This window comes from Zonotrichia albicollis, chromosome 1, assembly GCF_047830755.1.
Source record: "Zonotrichia albicollis isolate bZonAlb1 chromosome 1, bZonAlb1.hap1, whole genome shotgun sequence".
NCBI classification, from domain to species: Eukaryota; Metazoa; Chordata; class Aves; order Passeriformes; family Passerellidae; genus Zonotrichia; species Zonotrichia albicollis.
The window spans coordinates 131856194-131883463 of NC_133819.1; the positions used below are offsets into that span (position 1 = coordinate 131856194).

General features: G+C 36.0%; 1 protein-coding gene across 5 annotated transcripts in view; it reads right to left on the reverse strand.

Annotated features, from left to right (window-relative positions):
- Positions 1-27270, reverse strand: part of VPS13B (vacuolar protein sorting 13 homolog B) — a 431489-nt gene that overhangs the window by 376255 nt on the left and 27964 nt on the right. For 4 of the 5 annotated variants that reach the window (XM_074554431.1, XM_074554441.1, XM_074554407.1 and 1 more), the window contains exons 4-7: positions 10629-10752; positions 6488-6655; positions 5161-5342; positions 2145-2319 (exon numbers count right to left, since the gene is read on the reverse strand). In XM_074554431.1, the coding sequence (XP_074410532.1) occupies positions 2145-2319; positions 5161-5342; positions 6488-6655; positions 10629-10752 (649 nt within the window). The remainder of the gene's footprint in view (positions 1-2144; positions 2320-5160; positions 5343-6487; positions 6656-10628; positions 10753-27270) is intronic. The other variant, XM_074554422.1, reaches the window with a different exon arrangement.

Consider the following 27270-nt stretch of genomic DNA (forward strand, 5'->3'; position numbering starts at 1 on the left):
TTCTTTTTGAGATGGCTGTCTTATGAAAAGCTAGGAAGTCAAACTGACAGTTGTTCAAAAGAATGCAAATGGGACTGACCAACAGCAATTGCAATTCAACGTTCCTGAAGGCACTCATTAATACAGAGATGACAAGATGGACTGCCAAAGATTTTACACATATTTGGATGTAAGAACTTCAAATTTAATTCTAGATGCAAAAGCAACTGTGTCCTGTAGGAAGATGCCATTTAACACTAATCGTTGCTTAAATTATATTTGTATCACCACATCTTCACACCTTAACCAAAAGAAGCTGAGTAAAACCCACATAGCTCTGCTGACTTCTGTCCTCTTCCACAGTTAAAGCTTCCTTCCAGTTTTCTCATCCCAGTTACTCTGTCTCCAATCCTTATATTTTTTTCATCTGAAAGTCACTGCTTACCCATCCCAGCTGTTCTCACATTGACTCATGATTTCTCTCTTCTTTCTCTGTCTTTCCTGTATTCAAATAGCCCTAATTGCCTTACTGACTCCAGGAATGCAGACACAAAACTCAAGCAGCACTCAATACATTGTCATTCTCCATGGCATAAACACTTAGCCAAATTTGGGGAAAACTTCATTCTAACAAAAGAAAGATATTCCATGATACAGAGACAACCCTCTGTCTGAAAGCAAGGGCAATGCAGTGCTTCAGAGAAAACTTCCTGACACTTTGTCCTGTAAATAGTACAAATCATTGCTTAGATACAGAAAGTTACTAAAATACACACTGATGATTTTTCTAAAACTTGTATGCTTTTAAAGTCTCAGCAGAATATTAAGCCAATATTTGCAGAATATTAATTCCTTCTAATCATGTATTTTATGTGTAATGAACTCATGTTTGCAATGCAGAGTTTCTAGTGCAGAAAACCCATCTTCAGAGACAATAAGAGAGAACTATTTACAGATATCTTATTTGTTTTCTCATTTATACACAGCAGTAACATGACAGAGGATTCTACATCTGAAATAAGAGTGAAATAGTTATCGGTGCCAAACAACAGTGAAGGCCATATTCAGAAAAAAATTTCCAGTGCTGCCATTTACCCATCATGCATCTATTTCTCTGAAACCAGAGAAGACAGCAAAGACAGCAACACAGAATTTTTTAAAAAATTACAGTCTCCTAATGCAAATTAAAATGGTATATTTCTTCAACAGAACATAATTAATTTATTAGTTTATGCATAGCTTTAAACTGCTGTAATATTATAAATTTAAGCCTAGCTTAAGAGAGCTATGTCACCTTCAAATGAAATTCCCAGAATTTTCTAGGTGAGGTAAATTTCTCTTCCTATTTCCCCAATTCAAAAGATTCAAATGCAACTTTGGAAAGATAACCACAACTTTTGTCTTGAGGCGATTTAAATTAAAATACAAATCTCTAAATAATTCAGAGAATTGCAGAATAAGCTGGGATGGAAGGGACCCACAAGGACCAAGTCCAGGTCCTGCACAGAATCACCCCAAGAGTCACCCCATGTGCCTGAGAAGCAGCAGATGGGAAGCAATCACACAAAGATGAAAAACATTCACCCCTCATGAGTGCAATGCTCCTGAAGAGATCCTGTTGCACTAAGTTACCACAAAAGATCACACAGAAGAAGGAACACATGTTATATGAAAATAAAAAGTTGAGACCAGACAAGGTAAAAGGACAGAACTATGGGAAACAGAACAAAGTAATAGTTCCTTGCTTAGGACAAGTTCTGATACATCTACTCTCAATGACCATTTTCAAAGAAATTAAGAAGCACACCTTGGCTTTTCTCTTATTTAGCTCAAGTGTGGCTGCTGCCAGTTTCAGACTTGCTTATGGAAAGGTGCCTTAATGCATGATATACTGACAGACAAATCTGAAGTACCCTACAGTGCCACAACTCCCAAAATGGTCTTCTTAGATCATATTTAACCTCAGTTAATTAAGACCATCAGAATTACAGAACAAAACATTAAGCATGTGAAAGTACTGCATCCTTACCCAGTACAATGCCTCTAGCAAACTGCAAGACTATCAAGATACTTGGCAAGAACTAGACTTGGATATTTACATTTGCAAAAAGCAAAGAAATGAATGTTTTTAACATTTCTTCTTACAAATTAAAAACCGTACTCACCTGTGATATTTCCCAACATATCTTTAGTGTGGCAAATCAACTCTTCACTTTCCCCATCTTTGAAGTTGCCAATTTCTCCATAATACAGAGCAATCCCAAGCTGCATTATACGTATAAACATAGGAAGCTGCTGATCAGAGATTGAAAGTTTCAAACTTTCAACTAATGTGTGAATCTGTAACATGAAAAGAGAACAAAAACAAATAATACAAAGCTCTGACATCAGTAAAGCCTAGTTTTAAACCATATACTTCTCTGTATTCATTTGGTATGGGCATTTTATTTCCAAAAATGAGATGTGCAATACGACAGAAGGCAAAGGGCTGCAAACAAAGCCTACCAAAAACATTCCCTTGGATTGCCACACGAGAGATCTTTAGCTGAAAAATTAAGTGTAACATGTTTTACACACACAAATATTTATGTATTTGTCTTTTAAAGTTATTCCTGAAGAACTTTCTCAAATCTAAGTGATGTAAGAGCATTTAATAAATGCTCTTACAATGCTCTAATTTTATTTTCATTATAGAGTTTCTTTAAAATCTCTGCATGCTCTAGATAACCTAGATATCTAGATAGTATATCTAGATAAACTCTAGATATACTGGTTTTAAAATATAAGGTCCTTCATTTTGACTCTTTCCCACTCCAAACACTGTTCCAAATGGCCAAGTAATGGGGGGAAGAACTGATTCCAACTGCAGTGCAGAAAACTGGCTCCTCTGAATATTCAGTTTCAAACATGCAGTTAAGACATCTTTCACTAAATGAAAGAAAGCTTTGCAAAGACTAAAATTAATGGCATGAAAACTTATCCTTCTTTTAAAATTTTAGCTGCTAAACAACTAAATACTTCAAAATATTTTGAATATGTGATCATTCTATAACATCAAAGTCAAACAAGATAAGAAAGGTACCTTTCATTAAGTAAGAGCTGCATAAAATTATTGTACCAAAACTACTGTCCAACATTAGACATATTTTCAACTCCGGATCCAATTTCTACATGTTGCAAGCAAAAATAATGGAAATTAAAAGTAATTACATATCAGTGTTGTCCTTAATGCAATTCAATTCAAAACCCATGTAAAGTTACTTTGTAAACAGTGTAGCACATCCATGGGTAAATAATATTATAGTGGTAAAATCGGTATTTGTATAAATACATGCTAATATGACCAAATTAATGAAGTCTTAGCCCAAGTCATAGAGAATGAGTAATAACATTGTATCAGCTGCTTACACAGACAAGATGAAATATGTCAGGTGTCAGAATTATGCTATTTCTTTTAATTCTCTGAAATAAAAAAGCCTGTAAACTCCTGAGATACATTTTGGAAATTAAAAATTAATCTTTGCATGCCAATTTTCCAAGGCCAGTTGATTTAAAGTTGTTAACAGTAAACCTTTCCTGTGCAGGAGAACAACAGGATGGATAAGGAATAAATCTCTTCAGATGTGGAAGGAAAAAAAAAGATTGCTTTGCCAGAAGCCTCTTTAAAGGCACACAAACAGCATATGTCCTAGTGGAGGACAGAAACACTAAGCAGCATTGTAGGCAATGAATAGAATTCCTCTGTCATGGCAACTCCGCTGCCCCTCAGAAGATTGACTCCTCTCCCTACAACTGTAGGAAAACTATAACCTTTGTGTAGAGTTACCTTCCAATACAGTGTAAACACCGTGAGGGAATTTAGATTATTGAGAGGTCAGACACGTCTCAGTGCTGCTACAAAGAGGTGGAGGCAGGACTCACACCTCCCATCCACATCAGCTCATCTGTCTCAAGGTTGCCTCATTCCATGATGAATTTTACAAGAACAGCAACAAAAAGCTTACAAATCTAATCATTTACGTGTGTTTTGTCACCTCCACCCACGTACATTATTTTCATTCTAAATCTAAAAGTAGGAGCTATGTTCCCAGTTCAAAAGCATACAAAAACATATCCAAGAACTTAAAAATGGTCCTCCTTTGAGAAGTTTTAACTCTATTAAAACTCCCTAAGACTAGTTTAACCAAAACTTAGCAATGGACATAGTAATCAAAATTATGATTATTAAAATGTTCTGGCTCCTACAAAGAAACCAAAAGGGCACATGTCCTGGGAACGTCCTCTCAAGACTTAAAATCAGACATGCTTCAGTCAGTTAATAACACACAGTAATAAAGTTTACATTAGCAAGAACCTCCCAGATTTGGAGAGAAAGATGGAGCACTGCTGGCTTTTGTCCTGAGCTGGAAAACCACTGTCCTTCAGCAACCAACCCTTCAGGGTGCTGAAGCTACAGTAATACCACTTGCAACAGAGGCTTTTAAAAGGATTTCAGCATCCTCAGGTTAAATTTAATTCCATTAATGAAGTTGTTATATTTACTAATAGCAGTTCTTTTTGCTTCAGCCCTATGAAAAAAAAAAAAAAACTATTTCCAATCATTGGCTAAATATTTTAGGCAGTTGCTAAAAAACTGCATCCTGATGACCCAACAGTAGTAGTAGTAGCAGTAGCAGTAGTAATAATAATAATAATAATAATAATAATAATAGTGTGCCCCTGCTCTCACTAGGAGCTGAGTTTGGCTTGCTAATCCATCTCACATGGTACACTCAGAGTGTCAATCCACTGATGTTTCACGTTATTCATAAGAGGGGGAGCTATATTTGAAACAATAACTTAAGGCAAAAAAAATCCTTTTCATCTTATTGCAGACACCCTAAAGTATACCACTGAGGGTTTTTTAACAGATTATCTGCAGACTTTCTTTCCCCCTTACAATTATGGGGGTTTTTTTAAACGCCAGGAAAAAATGAAAATATTAGAGAACATAACTTACTTACTTAGGTGCTGTTTCTGCACGTAAACTAACTGCATCATATGAACAAAACACAATTTAAAATTCCTTTAGCAAAACACAACAGCATAAGCTTTTCATTTTACTTAAAATTTTAAAGGATATTTTGAAAAGCTTCAAAACTTCATAAGGGAGTAGCAAAAATAATTATTTTGGATACCTACTTTAATAATTGATGGCATTTTGGAGTTGAGGTTATCATAAGTAAAATGCAGACGAGTCCTGAAGGAACACTTGTACAGCAGAGGTTCCTGGTAAAATTCAATTTTACCACTAGCATTTCTCTTATCAAGACATACTGTGCAGTCAGAAAAGTTGATCATCTTCCTCAGTACCAGATCAGTGGCTTTTAAAAGAAACATATAGGTTAGAAAAGTATATTACATACAAGAAGTAAGTTGTGCATACAGGTTCTTAACTAGAAGAAAACAATACAAGACAGCTTTTTAGTCATTATTTAAATCAAAGTACTTGTTTGTGTGACTGAAGAGAAGCAAAGTACTTGCTTATGTGACTGAAGAGGATCATTTGCTGTTATGCTGAACGCACAGGACGTGAGGACAAATTAGTTACACCCAATAAAAATTTTCACCCTGTCTGCTACAACTTGCCTCTTTTTACAAAAGAAGAGTACTGTTTCATGTGGAAGCATACAATTACTATCAATCTCATTATTCTCATAGAAATAGTTTTGCATATTATCCCCCAAAGTTTTCCTTTGAACCTTCCAAAAGAAACAAAAGCTTTTGTAGTGATCTTAACACAAAATATATTTTGTGATTTTGTCATATTAGCTTGTAATTATTTTAGCCAGAACAAAAAAAAAATAGGTTCAGGAAAACATTAATTGAATTCAACACTCTACCTGAAATCTTCTGTTTGATCTTTGCACAGTTACTGTGCCCCAGTTCCACCTCTAGCCAATACCAGTAAGAGCACCCAGACTTACAGGTGAGTGCTGGCAATTCAACGACTGAAACATTCAAACACTGAAGAGCAAGATAAAGAGTCAGAAGTTGGGGGCTTTCTTCCCCTGAAAATGTGAAGTGAAATGAATCATGCCTTGCAACTGGTATGCTGTGCTCACTACTGTGAGCACATTTGACTGCCTCTCTTGGCAGCCTGTTCAGGGTTAGAAGACCATCCCAAACAAGTGCAATGGAATGCCTTAATGTGCTACTGCTCACTCACAAAACTTGCCTAAGCACTCAGTGCCAGCAGCAAGCACTAATTAAAATACCATGGCAAGTGTGAGCAGAGGACAAGAGATCTTGCATGATTATCTGTGATCATACAAGGATGTAGTATCAATCAATCTATAATATTACAGTTGGCTCATCAGAATTAGGGTAAGAACAAGAGAAAAAACTGACTGGAAATCAAAACAGACATAAATTGTCCTACTTCTGATTAAAAAAAGCCATTTTTATGAGACAATAATTTCTGTAGGAATTTAAGAGTGGTAAGTAAAATCAAAAAATATCAACTCACCAGAGATGTCCATAAATGCTCGATCCCAAAACTCATCCACTGTATAGCATTCTGCAGAAGTGATATTGACTGAGAGAACAATATCATCCTCCACATACTTTAAGATGAGATTGTTGATCACAATGTTGACATTATTTACAACACGTCTAATCAAACTCTGAACATAACCTATAAATTAAAACAAATTCTTGGCAATGAAAAGGAAGACCTGATAAACTCATTTATGTAGTAAAAAAAAATCATTATTTTAGTACATTTATTATTCTTAACTTGCACTCTTTTCAAAAAAATCAAAATTTAAACAAACTATGTATCATTTTTATCCAAAAATTAACACGACTTAAAACCCTTTAATATTCTGCTTAGTTGTTAAGTCAATCAGCATCCTAGAAATGCAAGACACCATAAAAAAAGTTGCTAAAAACTATGAATACAATAGAGCATACAAAACCAATTAACTTTAATTAAGAAAACATAACACTATGGATTACTGTAGACAAAGAATTTTAACAATTACTTTTTTACTTGAGAGATATTTAGAAATAGGTTTGAAAAAGTGAACACCAGCTGCTAGGTTACTTTTCAAGTGTGCATATATTATGCCTAGGTGCTCCCACAGTTTTTTTATAAGTTAACTAAGCATTAACACACCTGGAACTTTCTCATTCTAAAACCTAATATACCCACATCTTGTTCAGTAGGACTCCTCTGAGGTGTATCAAAACCAATTTCTGTCAACAACCAAACAGTAAGCACCTGCACTGAAGCCTGCTGGGAATAAATCCATTTACATATTTTTAGATGCAATATTATTGGAAAAATATCTCACCTGGGAATTCACAGTATGTGGCAAACATTCAATTTTTAACAATATCATAAAGAAATTAAATACTACCCATATTCCTGTCTTTCATGCATACTGAAGCTATCTGTGGACCCAACTCACTTGTGCTAGAAAAAAACAAGCCTTAGAATTTCTCTGTTTTGAAATTTATCACATTACACACATCTAAAAATGTATTTCATAGACACTATCAAGTTCTAGTTTGGTGACTATGCTTAAAAAAGCTAGCTAATGATAGAGGCCTAAACCCACAGGCTTCAAGAGCAGTCTTCTGAAACCTGCATTAAATAAAATTGTTGACACAAGGGAGTTTTAATTCAAATTAAGAATTAAAGTAAACATCAAAGTATTGTCAGTTAACTAGGAAAATACTTAAGTTGCTACTTCCATTCTACTCTGCTTTTTCTAGGTATTCATCTTTTTCACACTCATATATAACTTTTCACTTTAGGGTATGTGGAAAATTTTACCATTACATAAGTGATTTTCTTGAGTTCCACAACTAAAAATTTGCCCAGCTGACATAGCACATTTTTTGGTTTTTCAGGATTCAAAGTCCTCAATGACCAGAAAGAGGAAATCCAGAAATACAGTCCAATTCAATGTTTTCAGAGCTTAGTACTGTCAGATTTCTAACATAATCTGAATTGGCTTTTTCTGCATATCAATCTAAAACTACTGAAAAATATGTGGAATAACCTGTTTTTAAGGATTTTCTCACTGACTTCTTCAAACAATGACATTTTTTAGTTTATATGAACTCAGAAAGCCAGATTTATTATTTCAGTAATTAAGGGGCATAAGAGACCCATATTCATCACTAGAGTGATGTAAACCAACCTGCACATAAATAGAAAGCAGCACAAGGCATTTAGCTCCTTTTCCTAATTTCAGTATGGAAATATTTTTGCAGACTATTTAACTAGCAATTATAAAATTATAGCCAGTTATTTAAATATGATTTTAAAGCAAGCTACTAATTTCATTGAAAAAAGTGCAGCTGTCTCTCCACAGGTCCAAAGTTTCTTCAGTATTTTGCTGTCAAGGGTCTTTCAGGAAAAGACCAGCACCATTTTCATCTGTATGTCTTTTTGGCTGAATGCATTAAGAGAGGAAGCACAGTCCAAGAAATAAAAAACAGAGGTCATGGATTTGCTAAAAATTGCAAAACTGCCTACGGAGATATTTCCAGCCAGTGGTACACTACATTGTTGGAAGTACCATACAAAAACCAGCTTCCTGATTGAGTTCAGCTTCAAATATACTAGAAGCAGATTTTCACACGTGAGGAACAGTCTTTTAAGAAATTGTAATTCCTACAATTCAAACCAAAATAATAAAAACATCAGTAAGTTCATGTATAATAAAGGGTTTGTTGTTTTTTCATGTATGGGGATTTTTTTTTCAAAAGGGTTTTGTTTTAAATAGAAGTGGGAAAAAGCAGGTAAAGGTTACTTATACTTCTGTGATTTCTAAGAATAACATAATGGGCATCTTTGCCACTGAAATATAGATGTTCTACAGGCAAGTGAATAAAACCACCAAAAAATCTGTAGGGATAAATTCTTTCCTGAGGAGCAGCACAAAGTCCACAAGTGTGCTTTTTTCAAATTCTCCAGAACCCAGGAGGTTGCACTGAGCATTAAGCGCTACAAATGCAATTTCAAATCCAACGCTCCAAAAGTTTAGTATCTCTGTAGTCATAAAATCAATACCACCAGAGTAGACACATCTAAACAATTGAAGTTTAGCAAGAGTCTGTTGTTGCCAAAGCTACAGTCTTAGCTAAACTTTGCCTCTGGAGATTAATCTCCAAGGACACTAGAACAAAAGGACAAACAAATCTTTTTTAAAATATCAAAAAACCTAAGCAGATGACTCCACATCTTACTAAAATTCAGAATGTGCAAATTAAATCTTAGGACATTTTACCAGATAAGTAAATCTATACTAAACACTGCTATTTCTCCACTCAAAACCAAAACCAAAGCACCTGTATTTACAACTTCATATTTTACAACAATTAATACAACTATATTGATACCATTTTGCCACAAGGAGGTAACTTACAAAAATCCTGCAAATGTCGTTGAAGGAAATATATTCATACAATTTTTGAGTAGCCTTTGACTTTGTTGTTTGCAGATGTGACCCAAAGAGCCAAATTCCAGAGAGCTGCCACAGCTGGAGCGCTGTCCATGGTAGGGAATGGTTTCCCCCAGTTCCAAGCCCCTGGAAATTGTTGCATCACTAAGCTCTAAAAGACCCTCCAGCCCTGGCTCCTCAAGTAACCATTTCCAAGTAAAATTATACCATGTAGCACATCATATTACACACACTAAATGTCAATGTTGTCTTTTGATTCAAGTCAAGTATAAAGCTTCTGTAAACAAAAGACAGCAACAAAATCTCACACAAAACTATCATAAAATTACTTGACCAAGACAGCAAACTGCAATTCATTACAGTACTCTCCAATTTTACCTTTCTGCATGAATCACCTCATATCCACACTCAGAGGTAACTGTAGTCAGATACATGTCCTTAGGCATTTTTGTATAATAAAATTTCTCCAATTTCAGCATCTAAACTTCCCATTCACATTGAAATTCCACATCCAGAGAAAAAAAAAATGGTGACAATCTCCACCAGTAGATACAGGGCTCAATAAAAAACACTAATAAAACATGAGAGAGTTTGGGGTTTTCAGCCTGAGAAAGAGAAGTCTCCAGAAAAACCTCACAGCAGCCTTCCACTACCTAAGGGAATCTACAAGAAAGCTGAAGAGGGACTTTTCACAAGGGCATGTACAGATAGGACATAGGATAATTGTTTTAAACTGAAAGAGGGCAGGTTTAGATTGGATAACAGAAAAAAAAAAAGTTTTATTTTGAGGCACTGCAACAGGTGTCCTAGAGAAGGTGTGTTCGAGGTCAGACTGGATGGGGCTTTGAGCAACCTGGTTGAGTGAAAGGTGTCCCTCCCCATAGCTGGGGGTTGGAACTAGATGATTTTTAAGGTCCCTTCCAATCCAAGTCATTCTATGATGCTACCTTGAACTATAAATGAATTATGTCAATTTAAGAATTTGATAAAATGGCAAAAAAGGTTATCAGCATTAAGCTACATTTTTTTGTGATTTGGTTCTATTTTCTAACATATAAGTATTTCACTAACCTTTGTGATTTGTAGGTAGACAAAAACATAATAATCTAACTTAAACACAGGGATCACTGAATAAACTTCTGTATTTGAGTTACACAAAATACATAACCAGTTCCTGAAATGATGGATTACCTGGAGGTAAATCAGGGTCAGGAGAAGCAGACTGCTGGACTCGCCGTGATTTTACTGCTGATTTCAAGCTTTCTGTGGTACTGCGGTTTGTGGAACTGGAACCACAGCTTTCATGGTCTTCCTGCTAGAGGAAAAGAAAGCAATGAAGTCAACCAAACAAAAAGAAAATAAATGTGGGGAGAACTTGGTAAAGGTTTTGTAATTTCTGTTACTGTTTTTCCGTCAACTCAATCCTGTACTACAGAAGTTGACACAAAACAAGCTCGACAACATTAAATGAATACCTGCACTAACTTTGGTTTAAAAAAGAAACCTGTCATTTAAATATTTATTTCAACTGAACATATTTCTTCTAGCTCCATTTCTGCTGAAACATTTCTTCAGAGACAGATCCTTGCAGATTATCAAAACAAGTATGAGAAGTTACCTAATTGCATGAGCTTATATGCCTACTCATGAAACCACCTCAGATGGTTCCAAGATGTCAGACTCACATCCTTCCTAATACCACTAATTGAAACTGATTCATGAAGCAAAATATTTTTGCAGACTTCTATAACAGTAAAACACGACCCCAGAAAAGATAAATGAACTGAGGGCACCTGCTCCTCTTGAGCTTCTATATAGCTCATTCAACACAAGGAATTCAGAAGGAGAAACATGGCTCATAATTCCAGAATGTGATATAAGCCTTTCAAGATGAGATTTGCAGACACATGAAAATCTTAATTAGCTGAATCCAGGATTTTAAATATACCAGTAGTATTCCCATTACATTCCAGAATGACAGTTTAAACACAAGGTTCAAGTCTAAGAAAGCCAAGAGAAGTAATGCAAATATTCTTGTAAATTATTAAAAGTACAGGTTAAAGAGGATGCAAACACAGCTGTTGACCTAAGTCAAAATAATTTGATAGAGTCTGTTGCAGAAAAAGTGAAAAATGCTTTCTGGGTTATGCCACTGCTCATATCACAAAATTTGTTCACAAAAAGAAGGTTTGGGGAAACAAATGTTAAGTAACATAGTATGAATATATAATATTCTTAAGTCCTCTTAACATGAAAAGCAAGCAGCTTAAATTTTGCTGGATTTTTATACAGGACAGATCATGTGTTTCTCCACGTGCTGCCTGGTATTTCTAATAATCTCAGAGAAATTACAAAAGGGAATCTTCACATTACTTGCTTTTTTATGTGGATTTTGCTTTCCATTAAAAACAATTAATACATGCAATGATACACTTCAAATGCAAGTCTACAACTTCAAAAGTAACTAAAGACATTTTTTTCCTTCCACTCTGTACTTAGAACAAAACAAGGAAATTCTCTGATGAAATGAAGACCATTTCCCTAAGGGAAAAAAAAAGAAGAGCACTTAGAATCTTAGCTGGGAGGAAGATAAGGTTAAGGTAGAAGCTTTAACTCATTTGGGGCAATTGCATAAGACAGACATATTCATATATTAGAAGACTACATTATAGCTTCTGAAAGAAGGATGAGTTACCATAAAGGATTTGAGATTTTCCAGTTACTAATATAGCATTGAAAAGCAAGCTGTTGGATGCTTTTTATTTTAAGGTTATTTGGCAATTTTAGTCATACAGGAAAGTCTCATTCCAGTGCATAAAAAATCCCATAACGAGTGTTGAGAATCAGCTCTGTTTAGAGGGCATTTGTTTGTTTTCTCATCTCTGACAAACTTCTGATACTTTTCATTGAGGAATGCAAGTCTCCTGAAGACTCTCCCTGAACCTAAAACTGTGGAGCAATTTCAGTAGAAAACCACCTTTCTCTTTATGGCATTCATGACAGAGATAAAGCAAGAGCTTAAAGCTTTTATCAAGTCCAGCATGATGGAAGCTTCTTCATACATATTTTGTAATCAGCAGAGCTCAACTCTCCTGGCTCTCCAGTTTACTGAACAAACTTAGATCACACACTCTTACTCTAAAATTTTTGAGATCACTTTTAGATATACTTTCTTGGAAACCAGCTTACACGTATCACAGAAGTATTTTTTTCAGGTAAAACACTACACAACTGTTTATGTTTTGAACTTAAAGAAAAGCCCAAGCTCAATTACCACATTTCCTTCTTCCCCAAGCTCACTCATGGATTGCACAGAACGCTGTGCTGCAACTATTTAATGACTTGGTCTGATAGGATCACATTACACTTGACTTTTAATATTTATGTCAGCTACAAAATGAAGAGAAGGGGGGAGAAGGAAATGGGGAAGTTCTTTTACTGAAGTGTTAACTCTATCAAGCCTGATTACATTCAAGTCTAACTTTTCTATCTACATACTGCTGTAATTATGCTCAATAAATGTTCTCAAAACTTCACAACATCTATGTAATATTTTGGAGTATTATGAGTAAAGATTAAATAAGAGTGGTTTAAGCTTTTACCTTTTGAGAGAGCTAGGAATAAACACTAATATTTTTGAGGAGGGATTGTTTTTTTAAAGGAAAGGAGAGGAGAATCCTTAATTTTGACACAGTCTCAAATTTCAACATTAAATAAATTAAATAAACTAAATAAACACAAATTATAAATTAATTAATAAACATATTACATCCAGTAAGTTTTTCATATTTCCCTGAGCTACAAGTCTGTTGTGATGGAAAAACAGCTGTAAATCCTTTACAGCGAGCTGGACCTCAACACAAGCAAAAATGTACATATTCCAAAATGGCGCCAAAACACAAAGCAAATTTATCTCAGAAATACACCTGTGTGACTAAATCCATACAAAGTAACAGAGTACACCTACATTTAAGAAGAATTCAACCTGACTGGCATTTGAAAAAAGGGTGTGGGTTTTTTTGTAATCTGGAATATTATCCATTCATTTCATAACCACACGCAATTATCAAAAATATTTTTGGGAGCTGCAAGGGTTAGTTTTGAGGTCTTTGAGCATGAACATATGCACCATTTTTCACAACAGTTACTGATATTTTATAAACCAAATGTATTCTTCAATTACTCAAAGACAATAAGAGTGGCCATGAACTTAAAAAAACCTACACTCCTAAGTACACATATATCCAGAAGGTTTTTGTATCTGCACACTTCTGCTCAATGTTAACTTTAAGAGCACACTATTAATTTCTCAAACATGTGGTTGTCTCATAAGCCCAGAAGTAAAACATGTTCATTAGAGAGATGGGGAAAGTTCCAAGGAAACTGCCAAAACTAGCATAATTATGAAACTATTTAAAACTGGAACCAACTAGAGTCACACACTGTGTCTAGATCACAGTGATGTCATCAGAAACACCCAGCCAAAAAGCACTAAAATTACTGCACTCCCATAAATCCACCTCACACCAGATGACAAACATTTAAAAGCTAAAGTCAAAATCATAATGGTGGTGGGAAGGGAGTTACATTCTAAAAGTGCTAATAACTATCGTTATGGAATGAGATTTGATAAACGTCCCTTCATTTTATCATTAATGAGAACAATTCCAAACAATAGCCACAGCAGTGGAAAACTAAAAATACTCATGATATATCTAGATAGATGGTTTTTAAGTAAGACAAGTAATTTACAAAAGTATCTTTTCCCACTAGACTAGCTTGTATCAGAAGGTCTCAAAATGCCTCATAAGCACACTTTACAGGAAAACAACGCTTGGAGATCACTTGGCTATTTATACAAATACTGTCCCTCTGCTTTCACAAAACCAAGTTAGACAATTGGGTTCTATAGAAACAAACCAAAAGAAAAACGAAAAAGCTGTTTAAAATCAATGAATATTATGAATTAAAATTTTAAAACCCAAACTGATTCAAATTACTTACTACACAAACTTGCAAAGAGCTCTCCATCCCCATTTTTCCCTTTTCCTTGATAAAATTTGCTTTTCCTCACCCTCTATCATTTCTAAAACAATAAACTTAATATCCTTTACAATTCATTAAAACATATCTATTAGTATTTCTATAAAATTTATTTCAAATGGTAAGATGCAAGAACTGAGGGAGTGGAACTTATTTCCCACTATGGACAGTGCTCACATGGCTGAGCAGTTGGCTGCCTGTGAAGCAACATTCAGGATGTGCTCATTTTAGCAAGGCCTTTGACACAATCTCCTCATGTGGGCAATCTCCTCATTCACAGACTGGTGGGACACCAGCTGGACAGCGGGAGTTCAGGGAAAAAGTGGCTGCATCACTGAGCTCAAAGGGCTGTGACCAAGGTGCCAAGCCCAGCTGATGACTGGTTACTTGAGGCATCCTTCAGGGATCAGTACCAAGTCCACGGTGTTTTAACTGAAGACCTGAAGATGGGATAGAGTGCACTCTCATCAAAACTGCAGATAGTACCAGCCTAGGGAGATGAACCAATGCACTGGGGGGCAGGGCTGCTATTGCTAGGGTCCTTGAGGGGGTGCAGAAATGGCTGTCAGGAACTCAGTGAAATCCAGATGTAAACACTGAGTGCTGGAGAACCCAGGATAAAGATACTCCGGAACTGCAGACTAAAACCCAAACCGCTTTTCAAAAACCAATCCAAGGGTGCCAGGGGGCAGCAAGCTGCCCATGAGCCAGCAGCTTCTCCTTGCTGCAAAGGCCAAATGTGTGCTGGCTGTATTAGCAAGGGTGGACCCAGGGGCAGAATTATCCTCCTCCCTCAGCTCCCTGTGAGACACTGTTTGGAATACTGCGCCCAGCTGAGGGCTCCCCAAGGTACTCTCTGAAGCAGATCTACAGAGGACCACCATGGTTTTTAGGGCAGAGAAGCAATCTCCTGTGCTCTCTCTCAGGGCAGATTGAGATAAATTTGAGATATATTAGGGCTGTCCAGCCTGGAGAAGGATGATCCCACTGCTGCCTACAGCTACATACTGGGAGGGTACATACTGAGGGAAGTGGGATCCAGACTGTGTCTGTTGCCACTCATCTTTCCATGGTACAAATCTGAACCATGCAATTCCAAGCAGGGCAAGGTGTTTCTCATCATTTGGAGGGTGATCAAGTATTGAACTGGCTGCCCAGAGAGGTGGTAGAGTCTCAGTCCTTGGAATTATGCAGCACTTGGATGGCCAAGCCCTGCAGCAACCCATTCTAATTGCCTTGCTTTGGGCACGAAGCTGACTAGATCATCACCAGAAACCATTCCACATTGCACTACAATTCCTCTGCATGTGAAAATGAAACAAAAAGTAACACAAATTTTTGAAAATATTATCTTCAAAATACACAAGTTTCACTAAAATGGTAAGCACCATGAAGATCTTGCTTTCCAAAGGATATCTGGTTCTTTTCCACTGCTATACACTTGCTAATATGCATTACACATAAACAGATTCATATTACACTTCTAACCTCACAGCAACACTTCTACTGGCCGACATAGGTTAAGCACTGCTTAGAAATTAGAACAGAAAATTAATTTTATTATTTCTTTAATGAACAGCAAACTAGAAGCATAACACTGAAACAAAGAAAATCCAGTGACTCGCTACATATGACATCTGTACATCTTTTGCAAGATGTGATTTAATAATCTAACCCACATTTACTTTAAAATTATGTAAATACAGGTTAATTTCAAAACTATGACAGTGTAAAATATTTAAGACAATTTAGCCAAGTCAGGCTGTGTTCCAATTTTGCAGAATAGTTAAAGAATTCTGTATTACATACAGAAATTATAAGTTCTATATACTTCTAGTATACTTTCAAAAGACTATTTGAGATTGGCCACTTTTTTTTTTCTAGTGTAACAAAACTCAATTTTAAATCTTTTCAAATCACATACCTCAGAGCAAGTACTCAGAGACTGAGCTCTGCATTTCTCTATAGCAGACAAAAACATGCTGGAAAGTCTTTTTTTCTGCCAGAGTTTTTTCAATACTATTTCATGTAGAAATATGTCAAATATAAACTCTTAATATTATGTTCCAGACTACAAAGGAGAAATACCAGGGAATTTGAGGCAGAGACGTGGGGAGTGGGGCAAATAAACAAGGTTTAAGTTAAGCAGAACAGACAAACTGGAGCAATCAAGAAACAATTTAAACAAGGTGTCAGCATCTATTTGCCTCTTGTTGCATATGATCTTGGCTGATGTAAATTAACACAAACAACCAGCAGCGATGACCAACAAGGCACATTTAAGGTACATGCATTAGATGAGGACGTTACATCCACCTCCCAATGTTAGCACAAGCCTTGAGTTAATTCTATGTTAGCACAGCACAATGTGCTCCAAAATAGAGGTACAAGTTAAAAATCCACACAAATGCTGTGGACAGGCTAAAAAGGCCCAAAGGTAAGCCAGGAAGCTTTGTGAGGCACTTGTTGCACTGATACCACAAAACATGTGCCATCTTCCTACTGATTGCTGGATAACAAAATCTCCCTGTGATGTTGCTACTGTTTTGATTAGCTGATTATCCAGGCTATTTGAAAGGAATATTCCTTTGTTTACAAGAAAAGGAGCTGTCAAGCAGCTGAAAGCCCATGGTGAAACAGTCATACAGTCAAAGATAAATAGAACAGGCTGTTCTCACTAAGTGGTTCTCAGAAATACACCCCAATTTCTCAACACTCAAGACAGAGTAACAAATAAAATGACTTAGCAAGTTCTTTTAGAGGGGAGTTGCACAAATATCTTCTTTCTATTGTGTAAAGAAATTTGTATTATAAACTGTTAACTGATCATCTAGTAAAGTTTCTGATACATTTACTGTAGTTTTAAAAAGTTATGAGGCCACCTACCATGATGTAAGTGCTTTTTAATAGAAATAAACATCTCAAAACGACTTTTCTGCAATTTCTCCTAGGATAAGCTTTTTCAAGATTTCATTCTCTCATGTTACAGGAAGTTTGTGCAGTGCTTTGCTTGGAGGAATATGGTTGGGGTGGTGTTAATTCTGTAACATTATTCTGCGTTTAATAGCAAACAAAGTGAAGTCTGACCAATGACTAGAGCTCTCAAAGCTACAAAAAAAAAAAAAAATCCAAAATAAGAAATACTACAGCAGCAACTGCCAGCTATACTCAAAATTTGGCATCACTGTAGACGCAAAGATGGAAGGGATAAAAAAAGTCAATTCTGAAATATTTGTTCCACAAAAGTCATAGTGCATAGAACTCTAACTCAGTAACTCTCACACCAGGTTGACTGAAAGCAAAAGTCAAAAGGAAAGACATAACAGAAACCTGAGCTTCTTCAGCAAAACCGGCAATATGGGATGAAATGAGTCACTCTGGCCCATATATTCTCTGTGACTGAAAATGAGAAAGAAGAGTGACTGAAACAGTTTAACCCTGAAGGACTGGGAGAAAAGAGGGACAGAAACAACACAGGAGAACAGACTGAAACCTAAGAGAAGTGACAAGCATTTCTTTTCTCTTTTCCAACTAGTGTTCAGAAACAAGCAAATTCAATAAAATTAAGAGTGATAAAAGAACAGATATCTATTTCAAAAATCTCTTGAAAATTAAGTCAGAACAAAATAGGATATACATTTCAAGTTTAAATAATTTATCTCCATCCATGAAAACTCCAGGCCAGTCCGACTGTTCCACTGTCACCCAGCCTAACACACAGTTTGGGGTTTGTCAGAGGAGCATCTCACTCCAGGTCCAGCTACTGAACTGGCCAGCACTACAACAAACATATATCTTTCTTGCACCAACTGCTTACATTTTATGTGTGCTATTTTGGAAGACACTGCACCAAAGACAAGACATACTCTCATCTTTGTTTCATATTTCAGGTACCTTGAAATATTTGCAATGGCTGAGAAGTACTTCTCCAGCATTTATCAAGTCTGTTCCTGCAGTGTTCACCACATCATCAAAACACCATGGTAAGCACGGCTCAGTCACATCACTGATTCATTAAACAACACCTGGGAACCATTAGCAGAAGTTTGATCCATTCAGGTCACTCTCTCATATTCTCTTCAATCTGCCAGAGGGCCAGCACTGGTCTCCAGCACTATTTCAACTTGCCCCAGACTTCACCAAGACATCACTTTCCTTTGTGGTGTTAGATGATTGATGGTATTTGTTTCCCTGCACTGTTCTGGTGGGTTGTAGTTTAGCTCTGCTTCACACTTTCTTTAGAGGGTATTTTCCCCTAACACATTTCCTACTGGATTTTATTAGAAAGCCAGACCTCATGTGCAAGAATTCTCTCCACCAAGCACCTGCCAAGGATGTAGTAATAATTTTTATTACAACATAACCTTGCCACCCACTTCCTCCAGAGTAAGGTAGAATACTGTCCAGACCAAATTTTCTCCTAATCCCAAACACTACTGAACAGCAGACCTACAGCAGGGTCCCAGCAAATTGAATAATCCTCAGCTCTCAAATTTCCATCATCACAATAAACCTCTAATATATAACAGTGAAAGGCCTGAGGCACAAAGCTTTGCCCGGAGAACTTGCTATCCAAGCAAACTCTTTTCAGTGCTGAGCATCATTTGGCTAGTGCTTGGCTTTTGTTAGGTGCTGGGGATGGAAAGAGAGCAAAGAGGTAATGAAATGGCAATGAATTATACGTGCCAATGTCAGAAGGAAGAGTATACCCACCAGGGTCTCCCCAGCTGCTACTGATTTTCACAAGTGTTTAGGTTATGCTTGCAGCGACTAATTCTCCATCAAAATTGTTTGAAACTAGCAAGTAGGTTCAAAATGTCATGGGGCAGTGCAAAAGAAGAAGAAGCAGAGATGACAAAGCCATGCAGGTCTGGTTTCCTTACAATTTCAGTCTTAAAATCCAATCAACTGAAAAGCATTTGGGTCAGAGATTTCAGCCCAGCAATCCTTTCTTCCTCAGTTACTGTCCAAGATAAGTCCAAGCCAAATTTGTGCTTGTGGCCATTCTTCACAGAACCAAAACAGGGACTTCTTCCCAAGGTAGTACTCTTCAGGACATTTTTGCCAATACAAGAAGGTTCAAGTAGAAAGATTTCTCAGGCACAGGAAGATTAAACTGCTGCAGCTTTCACTGCCTTCTGCAAATTCAAAAGTATGGGCATTTCACTGAAGAATAAGTGAGATGTTGGCATACAATACAATCTACAGAAGGAAACTGGAACACCAACATAACAGTAATAAAAAATTATTTTTCTTTTCAAAAAATAAGCACAATCTTTACAAAAATAATAGTAATGGCTTTTTTAGTGCTATATTAAGTCAAAACTTCACTTTCTTCTTATTTCCAATAGTGCTTCTCACACTTTTCATGCATACTATGAACACACACATAACTCTATGTAATTGTATTAATTCTATGTATGAATATTAAAACAACTTTAAGAAATTAAAATCTATTGAGTATAACTGTACATGAAATTTCAGATACATACATATCTGAAACATAATTTCTCTTAACTTACATAGTTTTCTTACTTGCCAGCTGATCAAATTCTAAACACAGAAGCCTAGTTGAGAGCTTCATAATTTAGTTGTCTCAAGCAAACCTTCCACATCATTTCCCAAAATGCTTGTCTTTAAACTTTCAAGTACACACTAATAGCTCTGCTGTATTTCTAAGAACTCACTTGCAAATTTGTCCTTGATTTTATTCTTTCTTTTTAAGCTTAACTTCAGACACCATGATGGAGAAGAACAGATTTTTCACCAAATGTAATTTATCAATTACATCTTATTTAAATAACATTATTTAAAACTATTGGACTAAACTACAAAGCTGGCTGAATGGCTGCAAAAACTTTCTAGTTAATCAATGTTAAAGAGTACACATAAGAGCAACTTACTCAAAACACATAGTTACAGGTTTTCTACTTATAATCAGTCTTTTCTTTTGCAATTGACAGTCTGTAATGTGTAGAGCATTTCAGAGAACTTATTGCTATTTATAATGTACTGCTTTTTAAGTAAGAAAGCTTTTGAAACATTAACTTAAACCTATATAAACAGTAATTTATCTTCTAAAACAGCCAGCAGTCTATCACACCAAACTGCCAGAATGCTATATATTAAGTCAAGTGCAGCTGTCAGCACTACACCATAAATGTTGCAAAGTTTTACAAAAGATGTCTATATTATAACATTTAATTTTTTTATCACATTTAAAATACAGTGTGACTCCTGTCAGGCAGCATGGACTCTACACCAGCATTCAACATTTGCTATTCTTTCCACTGAATACCATGCTCATGTCACTTCCTCACAGAAATCTGAACGTTCAGAATTCAAATATGCATTTCTTAACACTAACTAAAGGGATGACTTTCAACATCAAATAAAAACAAAACACCTTCTTCCAAATCTGTGCCAATCCTTTTGAATGGGAAATATTTTTTATCCTTGGTCAAAGTTGCAATGAATAAGGACAGGTTTAAAATAAGGTAGGAAAGTGAGCGTCAGAAAGAAATGGAGTGCCCAAGGGAAGAAATGACAAACATTCTGAAAGGAGCTAGAGAGACAGGACTGTTACTGTTTGTGCTCAACTGCAACTCCAGCCACGTGCAACAGGAAGAAATTAAAAACTGGACAACAGGATGGAGAAATAAGATTGAAAACAACTTGGGGAAAAAATATGCATGTGGGAAAGTAAAAAAACTTTGGAAATATCCTCTAATCTCACATAATGCAAAGAAGAAAAGCTCCGGGAACATTTAAGAAGAAAATACTGTATCTTGTTTCAAATCAAAACATGGGACAATATTTGTAACAAAACTACTGAATAACATCAGCCAAGAAATAAGAAGTGAATAAAGAAATTAAACTCACAGAAATATTCTCTTAGATCATTAATTCTTCGTTATTTTATCTATTAGTTTACATTGTGAGATCTGTTTTATAAATTTAAGTTTGACAAAAGTAATTACAAGTAACATACCATTAAGTCATCAACTCATTCAGGTTTCACTAACAATTATTTTACATGGTGTACACTGGTTACAGTGGTGGATAGTTATAGCACCTTCAAAAACTAACCTAAGGTGTAATATTTAAAATACCGTTAATTCATGTAAGTGTAATTGCATTCGTGTCAAACTGAAAGAAAGTTTTTCTTGATTGATGCTTTTTATCTGCATTCCTGAAGAGCAACAGATAATTCCATTAGTCAGAAGGCAAATCCCTCACTTTATAAGTAAGTCTTTCTGTAAACTTTAGATAGTACCAATAATTTAAGGACAAGGACAATCGAGGATCATCCATCCATGGCAATTGCCCAGGGATGACGTTCATGCTGTAGCACCCTCCTGTGGCACAGACTATGGTCCTTTCCCTCCTGAACCCACCACACACAGACAGACACCCTGCACTTGCTCTATTCAGGAGGTCTCCTCACTATTCTCTTCTTTACCCTTCTCCCTCAAACAGCCTGCAGACCAAATCTTTACCCCATATCACACAGAGTAAACTGAACAAAGTTGCAAACTGTAACTATCACTTCTGAACTTGTCTTACATACCATGAAAATAAATATTCAAATATTGTTTTAAAAACTATACTTGTTCAACAAAAAGTATTGAAACACACAGATTTCTAAAGTGTTCTGGCAACTGTTAAGGCTCTAAAACACATCACTTTCAGTCATGCTTTATTCTGAAATCTTGCTATAGTTGTGTCCTGGGGTGACGTTATGATTCTTGTGTCCCCATTCACCTGTTCTGTGCCTTTAAGACCGGCTCTGAAGAGTGGAAGTTTTGTTTGGGTTTCTCTTATCAGGGACACAGAAACAAGCGGTACATAGGGCTGTTTCTTCACTTCTGGCTTGCTGCTTTTGCTTGCTCTCTTTTTCTGCTCTTGCTTCTGCTCTGCTTATTAGCTAGTTCTAGCTAAGCAGTCCACATTCCATCCTGGACTGTTTCTCCTCTCCTGTTCCTGTGACCATCTCGAACCTGCTCCGGACTGGGACCCGGGAACACCGAAGGTTCGGCTGCAGCGGCTGGCCCAGCGCCGGAGGGACTGAGAACAGAGCAACCACCCCCGAAAGAGACTTTCTGATTTTGCCATCTTTCTCAGAGCGGTGTCATCGGGTATTGTTCATTTTGTGTGCTGGGGGTTGCTGTGTCTGTCAAATAAACAGGTTCTTTCCACCTCTCTCCGAGGAATTTTTTCCCGAACCAGTTGGGGGGAGGGGCCGTGTGGATTTCACTTTCTGGAGGGGCCCTCCTTTGCAGATTCTTTAACAAATTTGCCCTAAACCAGGACAAGTTGTTAAGACTTACTGTTGTGGGAGGAGACCAAGTTGGTAATTCATTGAACAAAGAGATTAAGTACTTGTTTTGTACTTTATAAGAAAAAAATGCATCTAGCTTTCATACAGTTAACAGGACTGAACACTTTTATTTCCAAATTTCCTGGCAAAGAGCGCAGGATGCAAAGAACCACACACTTCCACTTCACACTGAGGAAATATTGAAGCATTGAGTGCCTGAATAGTCCTTTTTGTGTGTGTGAGTCTCAAAATTAGATTGTAAGCAGTAATAAAAGGTTCAAAGAAACAATATACTGCATATGAAGGGAGTTACCACAGGACACGATTGTGGCGGTGCATCTTACTGATATGAGTCTTAACACAGCCACACAAGGATATCTAAATATCCATGGTTTTAAATACACTGACTGTGCTCCCTACATTGTGACTTCCTCTGTTTCTGGAAACACCATGTGGCAGTTGGAATGTCATCCTAATCCTGCTTCCTCTGTGGAAGCACACAGGCATACTTATATGCAGGTAAATACTTGTACCAAATGATGAAAAGCAGTTTTTTATCCATATGTATTATTTTTTTAAGCTATTCCATACTCCAACAAGCATTATAACAAAAAAACACAGTTTAAGCAGAAAAAAAAACATATAAAAATAATTTAAAATACAATTAAAGGCTTGTAATTTCAATGTGGTGGCTAAAAAAACAAAGATGCAATACTGGAGATAGACAACCTGTGGGGTCCAGTAACTCTTTGAAAAATAAGTTAGTAACAACATAGATTAAGAAAAAATATTAATTCTGTGATGAAGCCAAAGGTTCATGCCAAATCATGACACAGGGTCATGGTTTTTAAGTTATCAATTGTATGTATAATTTCACAATTTTCATAAAAACTGTAGATAACAAAAATAAAAAAAACCCTAATCACAGTACCATCATTTAACTCCTTATAAATCTTTACAACATAAATGTCAAAGCCAAACTTATCTACAAATTTAAGTTATGAGTACTTCATACACATACACAGGTGCAGGCTTACCAAAGTGTCTTTTGCAATTAAAACTTAATATGTTAAAATATAACCGAAGGATACTTCTACTCTTCTCTTGTGGTTGAACTATAATGACATTATGTGCATACTTGTCCTCATAAACCTTCCGCTCCTATTTGAAAATGCACTATATTACAGTTCTTAATTACTTTCAGAAAATATTATTTCATTAAGGTACTTTGGGAATGCTCATCATGTATATAAATAAGAAATTAATATACCCACAGTATAGGTGAACAGGCTTATAGCTAAACAAACACACAGCTACATGTGAGGTTTTTGCCTGTATACTCACATATTTATAAACTTTTGCTTAATCTAATATAATTATCTATTAAGACATTGTTTTAGAATTTCCTTCATGAACAAAATGCTCCATAACTATCTCGATGGACAAAATTCATGCTACAGTTTTCCTCCTAGATCCAGTATGCAAAATAAATTTTAGATAAGGAACACGGAGATCCCAAATACAGCACATTTTTCACAAGTAATCTGTGTTCCTGTAATCAACTTTGCAAAATACTGTATGAATGTTTTTGGTGAGAAATATTAAATAAGTGACATTACAGTATTCTACTCAGACAGAGAAAAAACTTTGTATTTAATCAAAAACTTTGCATGTTATATGTTTTAGGTCAGGGAGAAAAATTATGTCTGTTACTACTGCAACCAACATCCATAAACTTTCATAATTAACCCAGTAAATTAATGATCTTTACCTGCATTGTTTTTTCCCTCCACTCAAACTCACACTTCAACATGAAACATTTTCCTGCTATTTTCTTGATAAGGTTTTTAAACTTCCTGAAAGGTTTTTTAAACTATATAGATATTTCAGGTTTTTCGGTCTAGTAAAGGAAAAACATACAATTAAAACCACATCTATTAAGTAAGAATTGCTTGATTTAGAAAACCAAGTACAGCTTAGATTTTTCTTTAAAATGCAAGCCATCTTCACCATTACATTATTTTAGGCCAATCAGAACCAAAATGTATTTGGATTTTCAATAATAAATTCTTCTTGTATCAGACTGAAGATTTCTTATGCTCCAAGCACAAAATCCCTCCAAATCTAATAGGCATGAAGTGACAGAGAAGAAGAGTAAACACATTTCTTAGTTTCTCCAGGATAGAGCCAAGTTTGGGGTTTTATTTTTCCTAGAATAAAAGCTTTGCACTGCAATTAGCTGCTAAAGATAAACATAGCAGCTTTTCATTTGTTGAGAGTTTTGATCAATGTAAATCACTGATAACATCACATCAGTTACCTCTTACTGGTAATGTTGAAATAAGGTGCACAGCACAAATTTTCAAGGGGCCATATCAAGACTCCCTCATCACATTTACAGACAGCAACCATTTTCATTATTTACACATTCCTAGAATCAGCAAAGATCTTGAAGGTTAAAGCGGACACATAGGAAAGGCTGGGAATCACCAAGTTTCAAGCTACTGCACCTTATCAACTCTGATTTACAGCTGCAGAAAGCAACCACAGAGGGTAAATCCTGGCAGTAGTTTGGGTTCTCCCCAGAGGGAAAATGACCTAAGATGAGGGGAACATTTCTCTTTACACAGAACACCTGCACATTTTAAGTTTTTTGAACAAGAATAAATCCTCACAAAAATATATTAACCACCTCTAAACTCAATTTCAGAAGTCCCAAAACTGAGGGTCTCCAAAGGATTTTTTGCTGACTGCTGCATCAGCAGCATGGAGGACAAAACTGCAGGAAAGAAAGATAAAGCATCGAAAAGTAGAAGGCTTTTTTCAGTTGAATGAAACAAAAACTCCAAGAGCTGCTTTTTGAGCCTAAAACCTGGGCATGTTCCACACAGCTCTGAGGAAACAAATATGCAGAAATAGATGGTGCATATCACATGCCAGAGGACCTGAACAGCACCCAGAGTATTCATCCTTTCTTTTCTGGTCTCCACTCCCTTTATTCTGTCCCTCACTGCTCCTATGCAAATACTACACGTGGTTTAATACACTCTGTTTTGCTAAGTCCACCCAGCCACCCATATTCATACAACCAAAAGATATAAAACTCATCTTAACTAATATCTCAAAGTATACACCAGCCACATACCACTAGTTCAGTTGAGTCTTTTCCTAGCTTTACTACTGTTAAAATTGTCAAATTAAGGTGTTCCAACCTCTGGGCTAAGTTCAGAATACAAAATCTTCCTTCCTTTCCTAATGTCAAGAAGGAAAAGTGGGAAGGACACTATTGTTGCCTTCCACATTATAGTTTCATGTTGTTCCCCCGCTGCCCTGAGCACCAGCCCCGTGGCAGTATATACATCAAAGAGAAGCATAAAAGCAACACGAGGAAGTTTTCTCTTATACTTCCAAATATGCAAGGAGATGTTCCATTTCCTAGGGCTGCTCAGCCCACAAACATCCTGAACAAGTTTTAAAAAAATGCTTCATAAGTCTACCCAAGAAATGCTTTTAGGCACCAGACTAATTTTTTGGGTGCCGTATTTCAGCCCACAGAGGAAACGTGTCTTAGGTAACCCTTTAGATTAGGAAAAATTAGTTCAATTTATAGACATCTTCTTGTAAGAAAACCAGATGAGATGATAAAAAAGCTCCTGCTGGTGATAAAACCCTACTCATCCAGGGTGGTAGGAAGCTTTTTCCATAATTATTTATTCCAATATTGACTACTGAATAGTGCCCAAAAAATAGCCAAAAAACTAGTAGATGATTAGAAATAAAAGGGAGATACCACAAGGATGACAAAATGCAAAGGAAAATAAAAGCAAAATGGTAGAAACAAAAAGCAAATTACTTTTTAAAAACAGCATCTTTAATGCAAAAAAAAAAAAAAATACAGTCTTCAAAGAGTGGAAGCCATGGCATGGCAAATCCCTTGGCTTAATCTAAGAAAGAAAAGAAAAAAGGCAGTAGACATTGCCCACATTTTCTGATATATCTCTTTTGCTATGTAAAACTCAAATGTGTGGTTGTCTCTCTATAGGGTTTTAAAGGGATCAGAATTTACCAAGTGGCTTATGATACATATGATATGTAAGTTTACTGAAATAGTTTGGATGAAAACTGGTCTCTGAACAACAGCCAAACCAAGGAGCATGAGAAAATTCCCATTAACATCTTGCAGCAATACTTCAATCAACTACAAAATACTAAGTGGAACTGTACACAGTGATAGATCTTAGTTCCAGCATTATTAAATGGAAAAAGAAACCTCACTCACATTTGACAGTAAATTTCAATTTGGCATCTGAATGTAAAAGTATGTCCAATAATATATTTTGATCATATAAAGACAATTACATACACAGCTATTACTAGCTATGTATTAAATACTGCAAGACCAATAAAAGTTATTGGAAACAGGTTTTTCCCCACACTAATTTAGATGACTACCTTTTAAACCATCTTTAT